The sequence below is a fragment of the Telmatherina bonti genome, assembly GCF_933228915.1.
Source record: "Telmatherina bonti genome assembly, chromosome: 9".
Lineage (NCBI taxonomy): Eukaryota > Metazoa > Chordata > Actinopteri > Atheriniformes > Telmatherinidae > Telmatherina > Telmatherina bonti.
The window spans coordinates 24,330,480-24,355,757 of NC_136627.1; the positions used below are offsets into that span (position 1 = coordinate 24,330,480).

Sequence of the window (25,278 nt, forward strand, 5' to 3'; positions counted from 1 at the left end):
GACATCCAAGTTAACATTATTTATACGTAATTATAAAGCATTATTTAATTTTCTTTCTAGAGGTCATTTATAACCAGCCTCACTAATTATTATTATAATTATGCGTTTAGTCGTTTTAACTTATTTTTCTTCTTTTGTGAATGCATCATACTTCTGTGCATGTCAGTTTTCTCATTCAACACTCCTAAAACAGCATAACTCTCACAATATCACCGCGTCATTGTACGCATCTTTTCTATGAATTAAACATTAATTAGAATGAAAAATAGTGATCAGTAGATTTAGATATGAGATGTTTGGGCACTGCTGGAAACAGGGTAAAAAAACAAACAGATATGATGCTATTGGTTCACTGAGCTTTGTGACATCAAACAGGTTTCACATCTGCAGCCCACAGGTTATTCATGTATGTGGAGAGAGTAATAATTATTAAAATTAATAATAATTTTACGTATTTGTTCATCACTTTCTTTTCACACACATCTCATTCAAACTCTCACAGTAACACACTGAAGGAATTAAATGCACCTTGTCTTGAGCACAAACACTGTGCTGTCATGCTCTTCAATTTGTACCATCACACACACACACACACACACACACACACACCTCTTGAGTACAACAATATCGGTTCAATATAGATAATATTGATACAGGAGAATTGTACCACACAGTTATCCATCTACAGCATCATGTCTATAGAACGTCCTGCATTTCTAGTGCATTCTGGGAGATGGAGTTGGTAGTGCGTTTTCTTTTTGGCTGATTCGCTGCAGGAACAGTATTAGGCCTCTCCAGGTGATGTAGTGTTCTCTAAACAGTCAGGATCTCTTTTCACGTCCGCTCCTCTGGCATAGTAGCATACTTCTATAGGTACGACAATACATGAGATGTCTTTTTTTTAGAAAAATAAACAGGCTCAGAGGGAGGAGGGGGGGTCTCTGGACTTTCTGGGAGTGTTGCATTTTAAAAATCCAGATGGTCTTTGTCTCGCTGTCTCGGGTTTAAGGCAGTCCAGTGGAAGATGAGGGGAAAGGACACAAATGTGTCCTCTGCTCCCACCATGAATGCAAGGAGTTGTGGGTGCTGAGACTGGGCATCGTTTTGGTCTGATTCTCAAGTTTTTTTTTTCCTCTGCAGCTGTCCATCACTCCCTCTGAGAGGTGCTCTTGTCTGTTAGGGAATGGGCTTCGTGGTTACTTCCTGTCTTGCCGAGGTTGTTGAAAAGCATGCTGAACTTGCGCAGCTGCTCGCTGGCTGTGAGGCTCTCCTCCTGCAAACGCTGGTTGTTCTCCCTCAGGTTGGCCATCTCTGCAAGCAGAACAACTTTATCCTGCTTCTCCTGAGGGTAAAAAAAAAAAAAAACCAGAACAAAAGTGAGGGAATAGGAAGAAGAGAGATCACGGATGTCACAGAGTGTGAAACATTTGTGAGTTAAAGAAAAGCACAGTTTCGTCCTGGGTTGAAAACTATATCTGGATTTTGAACTTTCATTTTTTTTTCACAGATAAAACGGTAAAGAAAAAAGATACAGAAACTCACCCGCTCCAGATCATTGTTCAGTTGCTTTAGCATGACTTCCAAGTGGTTCAGACGACCTGACAAATCATTGGGAACCTCATCACTGAAAAGACAAAGAGCACACATTACTGTGCAGAAAGCGAGAAATGACGACACAACATGGCACAACCCACCGCTGCACACATTATACTTAGTCAGGGAGGACAAGTGTGACAGGTATTTTAAACTAGTATAAAAAAAAAAAAACAACGTAGCCTTCTTATGTTATCAGCTTAATGACTGAATAACACGGCAACTAGCTCTGACTCTCAGACAGCTAAATGTTTACTAGTGAGAATAAACCGAGGACTGAACAGCGAGCAATTTTAACTCTGAATGTTCAAAGAATGACCACAAGGTGGTATCGGAAGGCCTGAAATAGGATAGAAATCTTGAGTAATTTGAGATGCTCTATTCACAGATGTCTCTGCAATACTTCACAAAAAGCACTGAGGCAGACGTACCCGCTGAAGGTCGGCGTGGTCCTTGGTGTCTGAGGAGTGTGGAACTGGACTGGACTGACGACCGGTCTCATGTCTGGACTTACAAGCTGTGGCTCAGTCAGTGAGAAGAGGGAGACTGCTCTTTGTGCTGTTGCAAACACACAATCACATGTTCAAAATCCTGCATGAGAGAGTCTTTACTGTAGCATCTCTTGGGATGTAAAACACAATCATTCCACGCAGGTGGATCTGACAGCGGCTACAGACCAATGGATAAAGAGTTTATTGTGGGGTGAGGACTCTAGGGAGGGCAGAGAGATGCAGAAACAGAACAAAGGTTGGGAAGCAGAGACGTAGATGTAGGCCTTTCCCAGGAGTGTTGTGTTACAGCTGGTTGAAAAATTTATGTTAAATTCAAAATCCCTTTAACTTAATCTGAGTTTCTGGCCTCACCTTCATAAGCTTTAGCAGCATTGACCAGGCTGGACCACTCCAGTCCACAGGCGGTGTCAGGGAGGGGCATCAGCCCCGGATCTAGCCTCCTCAAAGGGGGAACTTTGTCTCTGACTTCTGTAAGGGATAACTCTGATGCTGATAGCGGCACTGAGGAGAGAGGAGAGAGGCTGTAGTAAGTAAACAAACATCTACAGCAGAGCTAAATTCTGACACAGACACACACATCTTCAACACTCACTCTTCTTGCCCTGCATGTGGTTGGAGGAAATGCCGTGTCTGCGCGTGGGCAGTGTGCAAGTGAACAACACATCAGTGGGATTCGTCTGGTTCTCGGAGCAAGCAAAACTGGCGTCTCTGCGCCCGCTGCACAGTGACTCATCTGAAAAGGTGCGTTGCAAGGTGCGTCTGGGAGACTGTAGGGAGGAAACGGGCAGAGGTGAGAGAAGCATTTCCGACAGTGAAACTGTTAATGGAGGCTTCACGTGAAAGGATATTTCTCACTGGATCTCTTTGTGTCGGCTCTCCAGGGTTGTCCATGATGATTAGCTTCTTCAAGTCGTCCTCAATGGTGCTCTTGTATGTCCGGCGTGGAGAGCGCAGGTCCCTCAGTGATGCTCGGAGCCGAGGTTGTCCAAACACATTCTTTGAATTCATGTCCACTTGCCTGGAGAGAAAATATGAGAATCAAACACAAAGGACCATTTAGGTGTCCCAAAGAACTCCGAGGCACTCTCATTTAATGTAACTAAAATACCTTTATGCTTACGGCAGAGTCCTACCGACCCAGTCACAACTAGCTTTCTTTACTCTTTCCAAACAGCATTTTAGACAAGAACTGGTGAATCCTCAAAGTGATACTGCACAAACCATTTTCTGTTTTTTTTTTTTTTTGTCGACACACTCTTCCAGCATCGAGTTCCATAGTAACCTCAAACCAATGATGGTCTTATTAATTTATTAGGTAAGCCAAGGAGCTTATGTTTTACCCGGCGTTTATCTGTTTGTGTTCAAGATAACTCAAAGGTTATGGATGGATTTTTTTAAATTTTCAGGAGTTGTTGGAAATGTAAAAAGGAAGAAATTATTTGATGATCTGAATCACCGTTTGGATCCAGGAACTTTTTAAAGGCCTTAGCAGAGGTTTACACTCTCTGAGCGCTTTTCTAGTTGTTAGTACTTTAGCAGCTGCTTCAAGACTAAATGGAGTCCTATTAGGAATCAATCAAATCAGATCAAACTTTATTTATAAAGCGCTTTTTCTACAATAAAATGTAACACAAAGTGCTTTACACTATATCAAAGCACAACAAAGAAAATTTATCAGCCCTGATCTTCTCACACACACACCCACCCAACATCCATTTCCAACACTTGTCCTAAACATTGCACATACACCTATCTAGTTATATGTTGCTGAACACAGATGGATATGAGCATCTCCCCACCGTTTAAAACTTTCAGGTTAAAAACTACAGTCGTTCATGTTGAACACAAGACATACACAGCTTGCCTATTTGCTTCCTAAATCATTTGTTTTCCTCTGAATTACATCACCAGAACTCAAGGAACTTAATCTATAACAATCAGAAATACAATATACATTCAGTGCTGAAGGGTTGTATGCAGCAACAGGTTCTACGCAGCTTCTGAACAGTTTCATGTCGTGTTGAAATTAGAGTCTGATTGTAATTTCTCCTCAGAGAGAACAGAAACAAAACTGAATTAACTCAAAGTTAGTGAAAAGTTGCCAGTCTCAGTCTTACTTCTTGCTGTTGCTGCTGTCAGAGCTGGATGTTGTGGTTGCGTTTGAAGGTGATGGGCTCGTATCATCTGTCTGCCTTGCAGTTTGTCTGCTCTTTCCATAAAAGGACTTTGGCGCAGAGCTAGACAAAGGAGCGGACTTCATCTGAGCCGATGTTGGTGTTGTCGTTGAGGCTCGGACAGGCCGAGCCTTCTCTGCTGATGGAGTCTTGTAACCTTGAGGTGTGTAGGCCCTTGAGAGACAAATGGACAGTTTCATGAGGAAAGAAAAAAACAGAAGGAATTAAAAGAGCTAATGCAAAACTGTACAAAAGCTTTGAGCTACTTCTCATGTTTTCACTTGGTCTGGAAACGGGTGCATTGATTTAATTAAATGTCCAATATATAAATAATGTTTTAAATAGAATAGAATAAATAGAGTTCTTACGAGGAAAGCACTTTGCTCACCTGTAGGTTGTTAGAAAGGGTTTTACAGATAAAATATTATTACTTTAAAAAATAGTCACTTGCCCTTTGAAGAGTTAAACAAAACCTAAACTTTCTGTCTTATGTTCATTTATTTTTATTAGTCACTTCTTTACAAGGCCAATCTATGACCAACAATGTTCCAGTGGGATTATTACCATGCTGAAAAGTAAAGCTTCTGCCAGTCAATCAACTTTAACACATATAATGTCAATGCACCTTCTCATGTGGCATGATGCACCATGACGACGTATCAGTTTAGAAAGGCATTTTTGAATGAGGCAACTATGAACTACAGAGGGTGCTTCCTTTGCATGTTGTTGCGCATCTTTTCCTTCTCTTGGCTTTAGTGATTAGTTACAAAAAAATGAGTCTGGATCATAAAAAGGTAGTTTTATCGAGTACCAGAACTGTACAGCTACCACTACTGCAAGGATCATTAGCTTCTCCAGCTTGGTGTGCTGCATGATTGAAAATCCCCAACAAAAATGTCTTTAAAGGTGGAGTATGTAAGATTTTCAATATTTTCAAAATGAATTAACTAATAAAGATAACTACAATCATAATTAGATAGTTTTTTTAAAACATGTAGGTTCCAGTCTGTCCATATTTGATGCTTTTTTAAATTACAAGTTTAATTAATGACAAAGACCCTTTTTAAATGTCTGCCTACCAGTAAAGAAAAAGTGCTTTTTGTCATTTGTCATTAATTAAACTTGTAATTAATAACTCATCAAATATGGACAGACTGGAACCTACATGTTTAAAAAAAACTATCTAATTATGATTGTAGTTATTTTTTTAGTTAATTTATTTAGAAAAATTTGAAAATCTTACATACTCTACCTTTAATAAAACCATTTTTTTTTAATTGCAAAAAAGGGTGATAAGCAACTGTAAACAAAGAATAAATTAATCCAACTGATCTGTAAATGAATCATACTCCAATTTACAGTGATTTGTACACAAAACCTGCAGCTGAGTGTTTGAAAAAGGGATGCAACTTAAAGTGGTAGTAACGTGTCTTTGTGTTGTACATGATCAGACTGTCACAGACTGCATCATTAGGATTGATGACAGTCAGGGTTTAAACACAGATTGTTTTAATCCAGCACAGTGTGGTCAAAGCCTGTGTATATTTGTGTATGAAAAGTCTGCAGGCATTTAAAATGTGGGGGTGGAAGTAGCATGTCCGCACGCACAGATCTCATGATTATCTGCATGTTTCACAAGAATTAGGTTGTTGTAATCTTTCATCTGTCCTTTAGAAAATACATTTTACTGTCACACAATATTTATTTTGATATGAGGCAAAAAGTGCTGCTGGTAGGATCACTTACTGATGTCTATTAGTAGACAGTGAGCTCAAAGTATAGACTTCATCTGTTCATTTAGATGCATTAAACTTCAAAATAGTCATTCCCTAAAGAAAATACCAGCACACATATGAGATCAGCCTGCCCTCATTGACTTTGTTAGCTTTGTGAAATGAAGATAAATGTCAGAGATTTAGTGTTTTACCGGGGTTTAAAAGCCTCCGTTTTGTCCGCAGTGGAGCCAGGAGGTGGGAAGGTCTTGGTCCGGTATCCTTTGTTCTGATTTGCTGCAGGTGGTATGATGGGTGAAGATTCTCGCCTCTTCGCTTCTCCACCACCGCTCCCTCCCTGGGACAGCTCCTGGATACCGCTGTAGGTTGCAGAGCAGTGCAGCGGCTTGTGGGGCTGGTTGCTAAACATGTTTCCGAGGCGAGTGCTGTTGTAGTGTGTGGAGGCGTCAATTCCACTGTCATTGGAGCCCCCTTTGTTGAGTAGGTCGGGGTCGGGATCTGCAGCGTCACCGAAACAACCCCCACCTCCTCGCTCTCCTCCGGTTCCTCCGTCAAACCATCGCTCGTCGCTGTGGCTGCTGGAGGCGTTACTGGACAGGGTGTTGCTGCTGGAGTGGCTGGAGTACTGAGTCTCACCCTGCAGAGCGCGCGAGGACAACAGACAGTCGGACTCAGGCAGACGATCAGGGGAAGGCTACATGAGGACAAAAGAGACTGCTCAATGATTAATCTAACCTTTGAATGTCTGTTTGGTGAATCTTTTCCTGGGACATCCTGTCTGGTTAGTCTCCTCTGCCCTCCACCACCTGGTCCTCGAGACGATGATGCTGGTATATGCCATAGGGGTTCTAGACAGAAAACACGCACACAGAGGATTAAAGCAAATTACATTGAACCTCCATGGTATCCAAAGAGGATTAAATACTAACAGCACATTTAAACACAGACCTCCCCCCACTCTTTATTACTCAAATGCTACCTCAGCTCTACAGAGAAAGCATAAAACCCAATCTGTGACGTCTGGTCAAATTATAATCTCACACATAATCACCTTTTAAGTTTATTAGTAAAGATGTTCGCAAACAGTAGTTATAGAGCTAAATGACTTATTGAGATTTTGGCTTCTAATCAATATACTGAATATCTTGTATTCATTCTTTTGTCTTGTTTTTTTTCTAAATAAAGCAAAAAAACATCTTTAGCTAAAGCTCTGCCAAGCGATAGGGGCACTTAAGAAAAACCAAACCCATGCCAACACTCATGTATACTTCAAGCTCATATCACTGTCTATATCCATCATATCTTATTTCAAACCCTTGACCCTGGAAACATACCCTCAGACACCAAGATGAAGAAAATGGCGATAAGAGTATTTAAGTTACTAGTTACTGAAGAAATGACCATTTTCTCTAATGGTGGTAATCTGTTTTAGCTGTTTAGTTTATCTGAAACATCTACCATGATGTCATCTTAATGGTTTTTTCTTTTTACACCAATGACTAGGAATTATCTGTTGATTTGGAACCTTTCATGGTAAATTTATCCCCATCTCCCAATAGTTAAGAATCCTTTTAAAAATATCCTAGTTCCAGAGGATGATCCAGATCACCGCCAAATGTAATCCCTTGTTTCTTCTTCTCTTTCTGACATTTCCTGAAAGTGTAATCAAAATTTGTCCATAACTTTGAGTTATGTTGCCAACAGTCAGTCAGACAAAAAGACAGACAGACAATGCTGCCAAAAATATAACCCCTGCCTTAGTGGAGGTAAAAATACTAAAGACACTAGCCGCAGCGACTTAAAAAAAAGTTATCAAAAAACAAAAATGGGAAAAAATGAGACATTTATTATTTCATTCATTCATCTTGGTAGTGTACCCGTTTTGTTGCGCTCCATCGTACTTTCCTGGCTTGTAAAGCCTGATGAAGACTCCCCACTGGAAGTGATGTCCACAGTGAAGTGGGGTTCATATGGCAGCAGGGGGCGCTGTACTGTTCCAAATCTACACAGATCATCGGAGAAAGGATTGTAATTTATTACTTAAGGTATTCATGTATATTTCTTAAGTAAAATGACATTCATATTTGGGAAAGCAGGAACAACAACAAATTTAACCATGCATACTATCAAAAAAATACTTCAAAACTCCTTCAATGAGGCCTTAAATTATTGTTTGGATTTCATTATCACAGAAGACTTCAGTTCCTGTTTAGCATTTGGATGGCAGTTGAATAAAACACGTTTCTCTGGTTGAGTGAGATCAACCTCCAAGAGTGAGTAGAAGCCACCCACACAACAGATCCTTCCTCTGAGAGGCAGCGTGTTTCTACATTTCTAAGTGCAGACTTGGACAAGCCACATTATTGAGCCTCTCCTTTAAACAGATATAAGCTGCCACTAGTGCACTAAAACTGTTGTGAGTACCATCTGACAAGTTGAGTCAAGATCCAAAGGAGGATTTGAGCCCCGACTACAAAAGGCCACACATGCACACACCTGTCGGGTGAAGGTTTGTAGCGTATAAAGGGGCCTGGCGTGATTCCAGGCGGTCCCATTGTGGCGAGGCTGGCCAAGCCCGAGGAGGGCGAGGAGAAGCTTGCTGAGGCGTTTCTGTAGGGTAGCACTCGGTCACCCCCTGAAGGAGACAGGCTGAAGTGGTTCTCTGGGTAGCTTACTGGCCTGGAAGACACAGATTGGAGTTTAAACAAGTGACAAACTAGGTTACAGAGAGGTGATGTATTTAACTAACACTCAAAAATAAAATGTAACATCAACATCAAGTATGGATAATGCAGAAAAACAAAAAAACAATCCAGCTGGCTTTAAAAAAAACTTTCTAAATGTTCTGTTATTAACCTACTTAAAATCTCTTGTTCAAGGAAATGAAAAACACACAGAGACCATCTTGTTAAACTGTTTCACTTTCCAACCATCAGTTACTAAAAATACAAGTTTCCAGCTGTTCTCAGCTGAAGTCTGGCAAGCAGAAAGAGTAGTTCTCAGATGTGAGTTAGCCTGAGGATGTTTATCACTCCAAACACATCAGCAGATCAACTGCGTTCTGCCTTCTTCCTGTGTGTGAGTTTATTCAGGAGCAGCTTGCAGGATTGCTACAAGGTCTCAAGTTAATATCTGTTAAGCTTAACATTTAATTTTATTAGGGGATCTGGTCAAAGGGGATCATAAATCAACCATACACGCAGTGATTTCAGCCACAAGTTACATAAAAATCCATATATTATTCAAACACAATAAACAACCAGTCTGTGGTGTTTCTAGAAATCAATGGTTTTGAAAACAAATAAATATCCACAACTTTATTCCTATTTATTCACTTGCAGCAGTGTCATAATCACCAGCAGTGTCATAATGTAGCTAGTTACTGATCCTACTCGATAACATCTGACCAGCTTTTGATGGTAAATATGGGTTAGATTAACATTTTTATTGTTTTTGTTGATCTTTTTGCTTGTCTTCTTGGGCAATATGGTTGGGAATGATGATTTGGTTACTGTGTTGTCTTTTTTTCAAGCTGAAATCAACAAAATGACACGCAACAAAAGTTTTGTACTTCTTTTTTTTTTGTCATTAAGTCTACAAAAATCAGCGATATCAAGGAATCATGAGAATCGCAATTTAAATTGAATCGGCACCCAAACAATCGGAATAGAATGGATTTGAAAGCATGTCGTCACAGCCCTATTATTTATGTTTTCAAACATGATTTTACTCTTAAAAAATACATTTTATTTATGATCAAAAGTCATTTTCATTGACTACCTCTTTCATTTAAAAACACCACTGTGTGTGTACCTTTTGGGGCCGATGTGTTGCGGCTCTCTATAGGGAACTGGCACCAGAGCCTTATGTGAGCGAAGCAGCGGAAGAGGTGCAGGCCCCATGGGGGCCCAGCGCTGTGGGTTGGTAATGCTGTGGAGTCCAGGTGGAATGGGTGAGCTTTCCCATCGCCATGTTTGGCGAGGTGAGGGTCGGTATCCTGCAGCCAGAGGCTCAGGCTCTGGCTTCTGCTCCATGGTCTTCATTTCATACTCCTCTGTGCAGCCCCTAAAGAGAAAGAAGTATATTAAGATTGTTTCTATAGTTCTCTTATAAACAAACAACCATGAGTTTAATGCTTAAATATTCTTATTCTGCTATAACATAACAATTGTTGATCCTCAATTGTGTGTAAGTAAAAAGGTCTATGAGCACCTAAACTGCGGCTTAACCACAGTTTTATTTTTGTCCTCTCAAAACACACTTTGTGGATGCTCAAGCACATGGTCGACATATAACAGAGCTCACTAATGAGCTCCCCTGAGACTAATGGAGGGAGAAAGAGAGGAAAGGAAACTGATTATTGGCACATCAAGACTCCATCTTGCCCACTGTAAGATGCAGGTCTAGTATGTTTGGGTGCGTGTGAAAGAAAGATCGCCTTATCTAATCAAAGAGCTTTTCACCAAAAGTCTTTGCAAACACAGCCGATAGTGTGGTGATGGCGCACAAGGTCACAACAAATGTTTTCCTTCCTTAAACTTGCAAAAAACATCAACCCTTTTAGCTCTCTGAGAATAAAATACTTTAAACATCATGAGGTTAGAAACAAGCCTTAAGATGGAGAGAAGCTGCCATTTATCCTCATCAATTATTACTGGCAAAGCTCCCAGCTGGAGGGACAATCATCTTTATTTATCAATTCATAACTCTCACACACACACACACACACACACACACACATCACACTAAAATATGTTCATTTTCTCATAGCAACCCCTAGCCTGGCAACCAGCATATATCTCATCATTACTCATCCAAAAGCCTATTACGGGAGGGCAGGAGGCATCAAATATGCAGATAGGGTGTTATTTAAGATGAGACAAAAGGAAATGAGCAGGGTGACAGTGGGGTAATGGTGTTAAATTGAGATGAAAAGGAAAATTCCTTGAGGAAAGAGTGGAATTTAAAAAAAAAAAAAAAAAAAAGATTCACAGTAAAGAGACAGATGAGGATATTACAATATTCTGCATCTCTGTAACCTGTGGCTATCGTCTGCTATCAAACAATGATCAAATATCTCTGTTCTGCGTTTATTTGATCTATAAGATAAATTAATACTGTTTTTTCCTCCTACAGAGTACAAAGCAGTAAAGTATTTAGATGTTTGTTTACTACCATGAACACTAAGTATGTTGTTTATTCATTTAATAGGCAAAATTAACTCTGAAAGCTTCTAACTTTTGCCTGAAATTTGTTTCAATGAACTTATTAGTTTATTGAAGTTGCAGCTGAAAATGGCTGCATCATGCATCATAGTCTATTTAATTTCTGAGCTTCTGGCTGAAAACAAAACATCTGATGATATCACTATGTGCTTTGGGAAAATATTCAGGAGTATTTTCACCATCATTTTTTAAAAATCAACGACAAGATCATAATTATCAAAAAGATTTGACAATTGTTGACAAAACTAAATGTAAACACAAACCAGGTGCACAAACAAACAAAAAAAACAACAAAACACGAAAGACCATCATCTTTGAAAAACATGATGAGAGCATCAGAATTTTAGTGACTAGAGCGCAGCATCACTAGACTTGTCAATGTACACACAGAACCTGATGTCAGGACATTTGCATCTAATAAAGAAACACTTCTAAAACAATTCACATGAGAACAAAATAGCAGTGCATGCTTAGACCTTGTGTACACACATGCACGCGCACAAACAGATGAAAAACCCAACCCTTTGAGAGAGCAAAGTGTGTATCTGACAACATGCGGTTACTCTCCCATCACACTACCGTAAACTAGAGCTCGCTAGCAAATGCAAAACAAACCATCAGACCACACACCTTTTCTTGGTGGTATTCCTCCATCTTGTCTGTTTACAGCCGAGACAGAAAGCAGCAAAGATACACACTTCCAACTTTTGTCTCTCCTTCCTCCTCCTTTCTCTCCTCCACCCACTCCTCTTTACTCTTGGAGGTGTTGAGACACGTCCTCCTAGCCGAGCGCTTCTCCGCCTCTGCAGCTCCACACACACTCATCCCTGCCTTCCTCTCCCTTTACAGCTTGATCCCTCCTCCATTCTTCTCCATCCTTTTCATTTGCACAAGGCATGCATTTTTAATTAATCACTTCCACTCCTTTATTTATTTATCTCTTTTTTTTTGTGGTCTTTTCTTTTTTCCCCCTCACATGGATTCCAGGCCTTAATCTCGTGCAATCTGCTAGCCTGGCGCACAACAGCAAACGAATCAGAGAGGAAGAGCGGGGGGAGAGGGAAATGTAAGACTCTAATTATCAGCAGCTCCAAGGCCACAGCAGTGTGTGTATGTGTATGTGTCTATTTGTGTGCATATGTCAAAGGGGTTTAACTTGGTGTAATTACACTGCTTCCAACATTAAAGACACCTAACTACAGTGCCATCACACAGCCCACCACAATTACTGTCTTTAGGGGTTCTGGTGCTTAGTCAGAAACACACACATACTGCTTACATTTTCACCTGGGTAACCATTCTGTAACCACATCATCGTTTCATAAAGCTTATTTTGTCTCGTTTAAGGCTTTATGTGTGGATGAGAGGAAGGAAAAGGGCGACGGTGGGAATAAGACTGTGAGAGAACTGGCAGCAAGACAATGGCAGGAATGACTAGATAAGAAGCAGACAAAAAGACAGCGAATGGTAGATTTTCCTAATTCACATGAAACAAACGCTTCTGTCTTTTGTCTTTATGCCTCATTTTGTCCGTTTCCACTCCAACTACGCATCGCTCGTTCTCTCTGCTCGCCAGCTTTCTCTGTTCACACACTCCCACACAAAATCCTCTCAGAACACTGGAGTCTGGCCACTACCTCAGCAAGGCTTTTGTGTGTTTGAGTGAAGAGTATCCTGTACTCATTCTAGCTCGCTCTTGTCATCCTACTACTACTCACTTGCGCCCAGCACCCTCGTGTGCTTCAACATCTGTACCTAAAACAAACGCTTAGAAATGAATTCATGGTTAGTTCAGCCTATAAGGAAACAGCATGCAGAATGTATGCACCTGCGAGGCCCGCCCTCTTCATATGGAGGAATAATGACCACTTTGACTGTGACCGACGTCCTCAGCAGGTCGATCATCTGCTCATGAGACAGTGTCACAGCGGCCACTTTGCAGATCTCCACTAAGCGGCTGCCCTGCCTCAGTCCAGCCTGCCAGGCGAAACCGTACTCCTCCACCTGCAGGAAAAGAGATTAGAAAGTTACGGCCATGCAGAATCTTCATAGATGAGCTTTTTAGAATAAGATGGGTGAGCTCATCTGATGGTACCTCAGCAACAGTACCGTCCAGACGAACATGGAAGCCCAACTGTCCCAGTCCGTTTCGTCTTAGCGTCATATCCACCGTTTCACATCCCACTGTCAATGACTGGCCAGAAAGACGACATGATTAGACTGATTATACTAAACAGTTCTTATATCTGCACTGAACAATGAAGACATCTCTACTATCATACAGAGTACTTCATTATTTAAACCTGAGTAGCAATGATCTCCTTTTACCTTTTTTAATTGTTTGTTTTAAAAATTATTCACAACAATTAACCGTGAACTTTCATTTTATTTTCACCACACTGATGTGTCAGCTTGTGTATCTTCAGTCACTTATTCAACAGGATGCCGAGTAAATTAGAAAAAAAAACGTTCAAAGGGATATAAAGACTACACCATTTCAACAACTGGAAAATCCCAGAGTAAGGAGAGTATTTAAGGCCTGGCCAGTTTTCAAAATAAAAGTAAAGCATGAGAAGATGACAAAGCCTTGAAGTCAGATTTCTTTTGCTAAAAAAGAAAATAAATAAAGAAAAAACCCTTTAAAAGTCACAACCTCCAACTCTTCACTGTTCTCTATGAAAGTTCTTAAGAGTACAGACTGCTTTGATTTTTACTGTGGAATCAAAGGCAATCAAAGACATGTATGTGTGCTTTTGAAACTATTTTCAATTCATTTCACTGACTCACAATGCAAGGGAACAATGAAAGAAAGCAATATACAAATGTAGTGAATAAAAACCGGCATGAAAGTATGCAGAGATTAAATGTTTCTTAATACATTTTAGTTTTATGAGCATTACCTTTAACCTCTGCACCATCTCCCTGATATCCTGGGCACAACCCTCAGGTACTTGCACTGCAATGTGGTCTCCTCTCCCGTAGAAGATCTTCAGCGCCAGTCGCTCAGGTGTCCAGCCAATCACATCCACACAAAAGCAGTTGAACACCACCTCTTTGGTGGAGCAATCGATGAGGAGGATGTATTCGCCTGATATGCCCAAAGCACAGGCTAGCTCTGTTCCTCCCCCACTAAAATCCTGGGCCAGGACTCTCCAGGCAACTGCCCCATCAGCTCCCAGCTCTGCTCCTTCTCTTGCCCTCGAGCGTTCACGTTTTTTAGATGCTAGGGAGATCAGATTGTTCAGCTTGCCGGCCGAGTCCAGCGGCGTGCTGCTGACGTAGTTCTCGGCCAGATCACGCAGGTACTCCTGCCTTGTTCGCGTTGCCATGGTGTGAAACTTCTCTGACTTGTGTGCTGCATTTTCAGCATTGATGACTTTGGCTAGGAGGAAATTACGAAAAGTCTCTGGGTCGCGGAAGGTAGCTCCGCTGAGGATGGGAGGTCCAAAGGGAGGCACATCCTTCATTCGTGTCACAGCAACACTTTAAAAAAAAAAGAAAAAAAAAAGGACAATTGAAAGTGTGTGAAATCACAATAGAACGGTACTAAGAAAAACGCCTGTTTAGTTGTGAATACTTACCTGTAACAGGTGCTGTCAGAGCAGGGGTTGTGTACACGAACAATAACAAAGACGTGCTGGAAGTGTGAGCGAATATTTTGAGGGGTGAAAGGCAGCGCTCCTGGCTCTTGAAAGATTATGGTAACAATGTCATTCCCTATGTGCCTCTTTCTCAGGAGCTAAAAAACAAAGGAAACATGAAACTGAAATTCAATATAGGATGACACAACTCAGTAAAACCATAAGAAGTCTGACTGATAGACATCAAACAACAGTTCTTTATGTAATTTCTTCTTCGCCTTCTGTGTGGGCTATTTGTGTCTCTGTTTTCATGTAGGAGACACAGCACACAGTCCAGAATGTGTCTCTGAAGCTGTGCTTGTCAGTCTTCTGTTTGTCTGCAGAGAAGTGTGAAAGTACCAATTATGTAACGCAGCCCACTGTTTGGCCAGAGACTTTCTCCAGCCCCAAGAGCAGACATTGCTTATAAGGAGCAGTTTGAACATCTGCATGATGCTTAATGTAGTGTACAGTAACAAAAAGTGTGTTGGTTATATTTGCTGTTTGCTTCAACAGTCAAGCCAATTATTGTTACTTACTCTTAATTTGCAGCAACAGTTATTTATTGTACATTTTATCTCCAATAATTTTAGCTAATTATGCAGCATTTGCTTCTTGTTTTCTTCTCTCCTGAATGTAAGAGCATCACAACTTCCTCCATCCCCAACTGATGTTTTTCACACTGTTATGTTAAACATCAGATGCTGCCACCTGCAGGTTAATCTGAGTAAGTACAGCATAATTCTACTGCAGTGAGTAAACCTCTGGATGGAGTTATTGTGCCGTTAATAAAAAAATTTTTAAAAAAGAAGCTATTTTTGAGTAATGGTTTTATCTAACACACAACTTTTACATTTGCTAACTTTTTAATTAGAAAGAAAAGACTATATTTTGTTTAATCATATCCCATAAGACCTTTTGTAAGATGCTGTTGAAAAGCTTTTTTTGAAAAAAGAAAAACAACAACAAAAAACATAAAACAACTTCTGTGTAGCCTGAAGTGTTCTGCACTGATGTGTTGACACAAAATCCCGAACGCTGTCTGGGCTCATTAGTGCATACATGCATAAGCCTCCATTGTGAGCGTCAAAGCAAACTTCCAACCTGCAAAATGTGTGTCTATATGCTGTTCTTCTTAACACAGCCTGTGTTGCAAACACAAGACCGTGATGGCAGGTTTATACTAAAAAATAAAAAGAGGAATGTCAAATAAAGGGAGAAAATACGCTAATAACTTCTCCCCACTGAACTCCACCCAACTGATCCAAGTTAAGGATTAGGAGGCAGCAAGAGGACAGAAAAGAAAGCCAGGGTGGACAGAAAAGCCACAAAGACACAGAGAACAGAGGCAATAAAAACACAAGAGGGCTGGATGAAAGAAAAAAAACAAAAACAAGAAAGGGCCTCGACAGTGAAGTCAACTGAGTCAAAAGTTTCAACTTCTTGGATTTTTGCTTTAATTTTATGATGCAGAGAAAAGGGCAGAGGTTTAGACCAACAACCGCAAACAAGGCTTCGGATTGAAAACAAAAAGTCTTCTCACATTAATTTTTTGGATATGCACACTAGTGTTTGATATACTGCAAAACACACATCGTCAGGCGGCAGTGCTCTTGGTAAAGCTGCTGATGTTGGTGAACTCATACCTGCTGTGGGTTGTTGGGCATGTACGGCAACATGGTGGACACGTGGAACATGATCTCATATCCCTGGTAGCTGGTATACAAGGAGTGGGTTCCTGTTGAGTCCGCTGGAGAAAAGAAGAATTCAGTGTCAGAAGATGATAATTATAGAAACACTAGGTTGTTGAGGTGTAATTACTGGTTTAAAAATGTGTTTTCTGGGACCCGGGTTGTGGCATGTGCACTAACATTTTTAATAACCAAAACTTTTCGGGGGGGGTGTATTTCTTTGTGTTCAGAGTAAGATAAAGAAGGAATACATTTGTCACAAAGAACTGAAAAAAGGCTCTCACTCTTTGTGTCGAGCTGTGCTGCGTATTTGGTGAATCCTTTGAGAAGCACCTGCTCCCCTAGCAGATCCAGAAAGGCAGAGAAGGCAGCTGACGCCTCCTCATTGTTGTACATCTCCTCCTCTGTGCTCTGCCCTGCGCGGCACAGCAGAACTCCCACCTTGTGCTTCTGACTCAACTACATTACACACACACAGAGAACAAACACGAACACCACAGTTTGAACCTCCTGCTTCTCTGCAAAGTTAATGTTAACAGATAATCATTTAAGCCAGATGTGATGCATGTAAGTATAGACTTGCTTTCCAAGTTGCATAAACCACCTACACAAACGACAACAAGCCTACTGGCAGGCAAAGTGTTTCTGTTTTGTACTTTATCCTACATTAGATAAAAGGTGAGATAACCTGGCCAAGCAATAATGTTTTTATGGTTACACACTCGCACTCAAACACGACACGCCCTGCTCATACAGGTTTCACTGCTCAAATCTGTACTTTGCACCAGCTCTAAATAAGTTGAACAGGTTTCACGCACTTTTATACACACTACCTGTGCACACCACGTGTCCCTGTTTCACCCTATTTGTTTTTGTTTTGTTTTGCAGTCTTTCTAGCAAGCTGGCACCAAGATTCTGTAGTTGTATCAGCCAAAAGGATACTTAAAAAACAGCAGCGATCTAAACCCAGTTTTAGTGAAAATAAAATGCAAATACAGACATGTTCAACTCACCCCTTGCTCATCCAGTTTAAGGAGCTGCTCCGTAACTTTGGCTGTGCTAAGCGCCAGTCTCAAACAGGAAACACTGAGCTCAGGAACGACCTGTTCCAGGACTTCTTTGAGTGGTAGACCTCGAACTGTGCCGTGTTTCCCCGTAGACGCAACTGCATCTTCTAAAATGGAGCCTCGCAGGGTCACAAGCTACATTTGGGAATAAAAACATGAGATTTCATGACCATGTCAATTTATTTCAATTAAACACTCAAATCTTCAGAGGTATGTTGATGAAGTAATGATTTAAAAAAAGTTAAACTTGGTTTTGGGTTATATAAATCCTGGTGGAACAGTAAAAACTAAAGTAGAATACAAAGTGTGAACAATCATACAACTGATGACAGAGAGGTCAAAGTTCACTCAGCTACAGTACTACACCTGTGGAAGTAAATATGTGGAGGATTTGTAACAATAAGAGCCAAGAAGGGTTGCTTAGAAAAATACCGACTGCTCTGAAGCTTTTTATTTCTGCCAAACACACACACACACACACACACACACAGCGAAAGTGCTCTATGTGGATGATTCCAAGTCTCTTAGTATTATGAATTAATATTCTGCTCCCTATTGTAAAGCCTTGGTGCGCTGCCTCCTGCTGAGGGGAAATTAACCTACTTGAAAACAGGGAGACTACAATAACCTTGAGTAGGTACAGTTGGGAGGAGTGGGCTGCTCTCTTTGCACCATGCTCACTCACATGTGGCTTTATTAAAAATGCATGGCAGACTCCGGAGCTTGTGGGGACGGAGAGACAGCTGAGCCTCACAAACTCGGGTCTGCCGCAGAGAAATGAAACCTGAATGGCACAAAGCGGAAATTATTGAGCTTTTATTTCATCTGGTCAGCGACTGTGCAACAGTGGAGGGAGCAAGGGGCTGAGCAGAATCATCAGAGGAAGAGTAGGAATGTTAAAATATGTGATGAAGACAAGAGAAGGAAGGTGAAAGAGGAGGTCTCTGCACCTTGCTGTGTCAGCACTGCTGCACAAAATGAGATGACGAGACTTACGGAGAAGATATTTGAGAGGTGCTGTGGCTTGAGTGGGAGAGAAAAATTATACCTCTCTTTTTTTCTCCTGTGTGGGAACAGCAAGCCTGGGTGTGCTGGTTGTGTCTATTAGCTTAGCTATGTACACTTAGATGGCAGTAAGGCTCTATTGTTGCACCAGAGCTAAAGTGATGTGGCCAGGCAGCCATGTAATCCAACTAAAACAACCCTAAACCAACCACACAGAGGACTACACTCAGGTTTAGAGCACATGGACACAATGGACAGAGGGACTCTGTTGCTCTCTGTTTGACTGCCATTGGCAGTGCTAGGCACATGTTTACAAAATAGTGATATAGATTAATCTAACTATTCAGACATCTGCTAACATAGCCAGTCTTCTTATGAAAGAAAAAGAGAAACCGAAAACATACAGCTTAAATAACTAATCAACTGCACAATTAAATGATAATCACTTAATCAATTTAAGCCCCCTTTAAAAAAAAATGCATACATTATAACTGTTCCACCTCAGGGGTGCAGATTGGGGTACAATTATGTGAGTTTCTTGGGGTTATAAATTACTGGTATAACAAATCCTTAATTCAATGTTGTCACCTGGAGCCAGATTGGTTAGATTGTGAACTTGTCTTCTGTTTCAAGCATTTTCCCAGAAGCGCTGAAAGAGCTATTATCAAGCCTCTGGACAAGATGCAAATGAACAACTATAGGCTGGTCACTGAAAAAGCAGTTTTTATTTTATTTTCCAAACACAAAATAACTGCTGTGATGTCTTTCAGTCAGCTTCAAGGCATTACAGCACGGCGTCTGTTCTGACTAAAATGATTAATGACATTTGTTTGAATACTGATGATGAAAAATGTCAACCTTAGTTTTACTGCAGGTCCGTGCTGCATTTGATAGCGTTGACCACAATATATTACTCAAATGACTGGTGAGATGGGTGGGCCTCTCTGGCACTGTACTAAACTGGTTCAAAACATACTTAAGAGAACAGAAAGAACTTTGTATAAATAGGTAACTTTACATCTGAGCACACCAAAACTAGAGCTTCTTTCTATGCACCTAAAAACTACCAACCAACCCAGAAATACTGGTCTAGTGACAGTTTCAGAGCTAAATTCTGAAAAACATGTCAATGGAAATAACAAAGTCAGCCTATTATCTATGATGTTATATCACATATATATATATATCTATCATATATTATACAATATATAATATATAAAACAAACAATATGTAAATATATTAAGGATAAAATATCTGACGTTACAGCAGGACCTGGAATAACTAGTCCATGCTTTCATCTTTAGTCAGCTTGATTACTGTAACGTCTTTACAAGTCTTCCTAAAAAAAATCCATTAGATAACTGCAGCGCATTCAGAGCTTTGCTATTTGAGTGTCCTCATCAGCACCAAGAAAGTGGACCATATCAGTCCAGTTCTGAGACCTTTATACTGGCTGTCAGAGGACAAACTTTAAAGTTCTGTTACACGTCAATAAAGCTCTGAATGTTTTGGACATAAAACATCAGTGCTTTATTGATTCAGTATGAACATATCAAAGCCCCCAGGTCATCTGGTTTTTTATCAGTTTCCAGAGTCAGAACCAGACATGAAGAAGTTGCATTCAGCTTCTATGGTCCATATGTCTGGAACAAACACCCAGAAAGAATCAGATCAGATGAAAACACTCGGTTTATTTAAATCCAGGTTAAAGACCCACCTCTTCTCAGCTGCATCCGAACAGTTTTTTATCTGATGTTCTTTCTTTTTCTTTACTCCTTTGTTTTATAATTCTAAATTATGCCTCTTATTTCTGATGTTTTATTTCTCTGTAAAGCGCATTGAATCAACATGTCGTTGAATTGTGCTATAGAGTAAACTTGCCTGCCTTTTAACATGGAGATTTTTAATATTCCACGTGCATAAATGATCAACAGGTATCATCTTCAACTATGTAATTATCATACTGGCCAAGGAAAGAGCTTTCAGAAGTAAGTTTGGTGCCCTGGAAGAGAAATCTATGTGCATACATACATGTGCAGAAAAGTGTTTGACTAGATCGGATTGCAAAATATTTGTTAGTTTTTCAAAATCATCCATGCGTCATTTATGGTACTGCAAGTGCTTGATCCATCAAAGTGGAAAGATGATGGGTGTGCTCACAGTTAGAGCAGGCCAAATTCTTTGGCCTGTGCAGCCAGTGCTTTGTTTGCGTTTTAAGCGCCAAGACTGGGCAGGTGGAATTTTCCATTGGCAGGATGGAGACGGGATGACTGGAGGGGTTAGGAAGTGAAGAATAGGTGATAACCAGGTCAAACACTGGGAAGATGTGTCACAGGTAATGCTAGAATTAACATTCATCCTCTGACTGAATCATCACTGCCTCATCACTCAGAAATTCCCCTAACACTCACAATCACACAGCAGACGGTGCATACCTCGCTTGTTCTGACGATGAGGCGATACTGGTACTGGTCTTTCAGGTCTTTGTCTTCCACTTTCTCCCTGCGGATGCTCACAGCCACAGGACCCAGCTTATCATCTGTCCCAAAGTAGTTTGAGTGCTCTGGTGAAGGGTGAAGTGAACCAAGGTTACAGATTGTCTAGGGAAAGTGTTTGTTCATTAGTTTGTCTCAAAATACTTGTGTTTTGTCTACTGCTGGGTAGATTTACAAACAAGTTAGGACAAGCAGGTTTTTTTTTTAAACCAAGACATAAAACATCTAATCATTTATTAATAAGACACATTATGCAAACAGTAAATGAAGTTTGACACTTTTACACTTTTATAGTCTCTTTAAGAAACTTTACATTTGAAAATTAAACATTTAACCACTGCAGCATCTGCTGCAGGAATGACAAGTATAGCAACAAGAGTAAGGAGTGTATAACCTTCAGTTTGACAGCAAGAAAGGACTGGATGTCAGTTACTTTTATGTAAAGAAAGTGGCATGGAGAGAGAAGGGAGTTTAGTCAAGGACAGAGCTAAGACAAAGGCATCTAATCTAGTAATCAATACTTAGTTAAAATCTAAATCAATTCAAGCAAGACCAAAAGGAGAGGTCAGGATTAAAGGATTAAATAGCTGATAGGTGCAAGACTTTTTCTGCAGCTAGGTGTAGAACCTTGTCTATAAAGCCTAGAGCTTTATGAGATACAATTCAACCACCAGGTTCATGAAAAGACGAATGTTTATTCGCTGCAAATATGCATCCTCACTCAGAAGTTAATATCCTGCAGCTTTTTATTATTTTTATTGTAGCTCACCATGTGCATTAATCAAACAGACACATAACTACCAAGACACTACGCAAGCATCATGCATGTCCTCTTTCAATGCTCCTCAGCTAAGCAATGCTAATGCCAATGCCAGAGGCAGTGGTGTGACTTGTAACACAGAATATTCAGACTCTTTAGGAGGAATCGAGCCTGACTGAGGTATTCTTCCTCTCCTCTCTCTCATACTGGCTTGAACCAGGACGACACGTACATTAGGAGATTCGGGTCTGATTATCTTCTTTGTCAGGCCCTGTGGCGGATATTTCAGTTTTTCTGATGAGGTTTTCTGACATGGACGCCGAAGCACAGCACAGAAACCACACGCACGCAGACAGACACACACACACACACACACACACACACACAACAGCAGCATTCTGAGGACGGCAATGCTGGAACGGAGACAGCAGATGAACATATTTTTGGAACGGTAACCTTTACGGTTGAGGCTGCAGGCCTCTGTCTTCCTCGCATACACATGCATGTTTGCCTGCACACATGTTCTCTCTAATAACATCTGTCAGTAATTAGACCACAGCCAGATGATGCTTGCTATCATCTGGCTTGGGGGACCGGGGGGGGGGGGGGGGGTGTCATCAGAAGTGTCCCAAAAGGTGATGCTGACAAGGAATGCCCACATGAATGTGCACAGACAAGCATGCATCTCACACAAATTCACACACCCTATGGTCTGAAGTTAGGTGTTATTTCTGCTGCTATAAACCAGATGTAAAACAAAGTTGTGCTGGCTGATGTGTTAAGCACTGCTTCGTAAGCAGGTGGTGTATCATCAGCTCAGAGTTTGCCAATTGCCTAGTGGCACGTACATCTGTAATAACAACTCTTGGAGAGTCGCCAGATGGGCATATTCTGATCCGGTGAGGAAAAGCTGGATAATAAAAGGCAAAGTATGAGATGTAGGAAATGACACTTGAGAAAGTCTTGCTAGTCAAATATTATCCACAGTGTGTTCACAGAGATGAATCCCAGCAATGGGCCTGAACCAGACTATAACATCACATCAGTGTGTGTAAGTGTGCAATATCAGGGGGCAAATAATTAATTAGATTACTATTTGTTGTAGTGGGATGCCTTACTGCTTATTTCTTGTTTAACTTCTGAATAAGTAATGTCAAAACATCTTATAAGCCGAAATTAGAAATGTTTCATGCTTGAAAAAGCTAATAAATGATTCAGTGATGAGTCTATCCACATAAAAATAACCACTACTATGTTTTAGAATTGTATTAACTAATGAACTCGAGCAGGACAAACAATTTTATTTCAGCAACTCAAATTGGAAGACTTTAGACAATTCAAATTTGATGTCTCTAAAAACACATGAAATAGTTTTCTAATTTAATTTTAAACTGAATGATTAATCTAATGACTGTCTACTTCAAGAAAAGGACATGAGGTAAAATGGATTATTTTGAATATAAAACATACTCACAGTTAAGCTGAAATATTTTAGTTTAGCTTGTTTATTTCTTATTTAGCCCCATGTATGGTGTTTCAATGGGAACTACCTCTAAATACATAAAAATGCATCAAGCAAGTTTGTTCATACTCCATTTTCTTGCATCAATGTCAAAGCATTTATGTTTATGGATTAAATGTGAAATCTGCGGGGTTACCTTTTCCATGGAAGTAGTCTCTGTAGTACCGGGCACCAAGGTCTACATGCTCTATGCTGTACAGTTTCAGTCTGTCCAATCTTGTCTCCTGCAGCTCTGCTGATACCTCCAGCACAGACACACTGGCATTACTCTTCCTCAACCCCACCCTTCCTCCCTCTCCTTCTCCCTCTCCTCCACGCTCTGCTGAAGAGCTGAGGAAGCTAATGTTTCGCTCTTTGTGGCCCCCGGTCTCATTGAGGAAGTGGGGACAGCAGAGGAGCAGTGGGCTTGAGCTTTGGGCTCCTGGCCCATCCAGAGGGTCCAAGGCGAGGGAGGGGGTTGTGGAGCTCTGGTCAAGGCTGAGGGTGAGATCCTCAATGCTGGAATATATGGGGTCATTCACACTGGGAGCAGAGGATTTGGAGACAGACAGGGACACTGAAGCAGCTGATGCCCCTGTAGCTGTGTTCCTCCTCTGGGTGACAAAGCCACGTTGAGTTGCTGCCTCATGAAGGTCAAACAGGATACTTTGTGCATCAAAATGGACAAAGCTCTTAGGACACACCCATGGTTTGTAGGAGGCATCTGTTGAACCTCTCCCTCCCCTGTCCTCATTTGTCTCCCCTTTTCCTCCATCGAGCTCCCCTCTGCTAGAGCTCCGTAGTTTCCTGAACAAAGAGGAAGTGCCCAGTGATGACTCCGTCCCTCCACTTTTCTTTCGTACTCTTTCAGTGCCTTCTTTCTTTCCCGTCCCTCTGTCATCCCCACCCATAGGACCAGGTGACGGAGCGGCAGGAAGAGCAGCACTTGACGGTGAGTCTGGGGCCCGTAGCAGCTCTCCGAGGCGTACGGGTGCCGAGCTGCGCTGGTCAGGCCTGTCCTGTTGAAATTGGCTGAGCATGTCAAAGAAGCTCTGATCTGGAATGCCCTGGATGTCGATGGAAGAAGTGCTGCCATACTCTCGAAAGCGATTTCCCATACCACCACCTCCACGACTCTCAACCTTGAAGCAGAAGGAAAAGAGAATTTCCATGGGGCATAACAGGTTAGTGGATTAGAAATAAATTAAATGCTTCACTGTAAAATGATGTTGAGTTATTTGCTTTCAAACCCAACCTGCTTGGTTCATTAATTCAAACTGTAATATATTTTTCCCATGGTTACCATTCAAATTATCAATCTCATTTCAGCATGGCTCAGAAAGTTAATTCAGACCTAAAAGTAAGGGCTTCTTCTAATAAAGACACAATACAGTTGCACATATAACGTTACCACTGATAAAAAAATAAAATTTTACAGGTTAATTTCTGGTGAACTTTAACAATACCATGAATATGGCTATCACAATACCACTGAGCATAAAACTGGCTGTAAGTCACCTCAGTTTTGTCATGAATGCTAGAAGGGAACATAAGACATTTACTTCAGTTCAGAGTATATAAACTGAAGACTTGAGAATTACCTCATTTTCGTCTTGTTCGCTCAGTGTCACTTCACTGTTTGAACGCTGCCTCAAGGGTGGGAAAACTCTCAGGCTGAGAGGTGAATCGCTTTCACCGCTGATCCCTCCTGCTCTAAACTCCACATCTTTTGTTCTCCTTCGGGGAAGCCGTGCGACTCCCCCCCTCACTAGTCTAACATCAGATGACAAGACTGACGATGAAGTGGAACAGTCGTCGTAGTGATTGCTGCCAATTTGCCCATTTTCAAGCAGCGATTCTCTGGATTGTGTCCGGCGAGGGGGCCATTCTGCAATCCGGGC

At 41.0% G+C, this 25,278-nt stretch overlaps 1 protein-coding gene across 1 annotated transcript in view; it reads right to left on the reverse strand.

Annotated features, from left to right (window-relative positions):
* Window positions 1-565: 565 nt before the first annotated feature.
* sipa1l3 (signal-induced proliferation-associated 1 like 3) overlaps window positions 566-25,278 on the reverse strand; it is a gene marked incomplete at its 5' end in the record, with an annotated part of 24,893 nt that continues 180 nt past the window's right edge. Inside the window, 22 exons of the mRNA XM_079247032.1 lie at window positions 566-1,342; window positions 1,543-1,624; window positions 2,025-2,151; window positions 2,457-2,606; window positions 2,698-2,872; window positions 2,961-3,123; window positions 4,223-4,453; window positions 6,207-6,649; window positions 6,748-6,860; window positions 7,890-8,014; window positions 8,509-8,691; window positions 9,826-10,077; window positions 13,066-13,241; window positions 13,333-13,431; window positions 14,138-14,720; window positions 14,819-14,976; window positions 16,504-16,607; window positions 16,833-17,007; window positions 17,562-17,750; window positions 21,057-21,184; window positions 23,535-24,519; window positions 24,979-25,278. The exon at window positions 24,979-25,278 is cut by the window's right edge and continues 180 nt beyond it. Coding sequence (XP_079103158.1) covers window positions 1,148-1,342; window positions 1,543-1,624; window positions 2,025-2,151; window positions 2,457-2,606; window positions 2,698-2,872; window positions 2,961-3,123; window positions 4,223-4,453; window positions 6,207-6,649; window positions 6,748-6,860; window positions 7,890-8,014; window positions 8,509-8,691; window positions 9,826-10,077; window positions 13,066-13,241; window positions 13,333-13,431; window positions 14,138-14,720; window positions 14,819-14,976; window positions 16,504-16,607; window positions 16,833-17,007; window positions 17,562-17,750; window positions 21,057-21,184; window positions 23,535-24,519; window positions 24,979-25,278 — 5,136 coding nt within the window. The 3' untranslated portion in view covers window positions 566-1,147. The remainder of the gene's footprint in view (window positions 1,343-1,542; window positions 1,625-2,024; window positions 2,152-2,456; window positions 2,607-2,697; window positions 2,873-2,960; window positions 3,124-4,222; window positions 4,454-6,206; window positions 6,650-6,747; window positions 6,861-7,889; window positions 8,015-8,508; window positions 8,692-9,825; window positions 10,078-13,065; window positions 13,242-13,332; window positions 13,432-14,137; window positions 14,721-14,818; window positions 14,977-16,503; window positions 16,608-16,832; window positions 17,008-17,561; window positions 17,751-21,056; window positions 21,185-23,534; window positions 24,520-24,978) is intronic.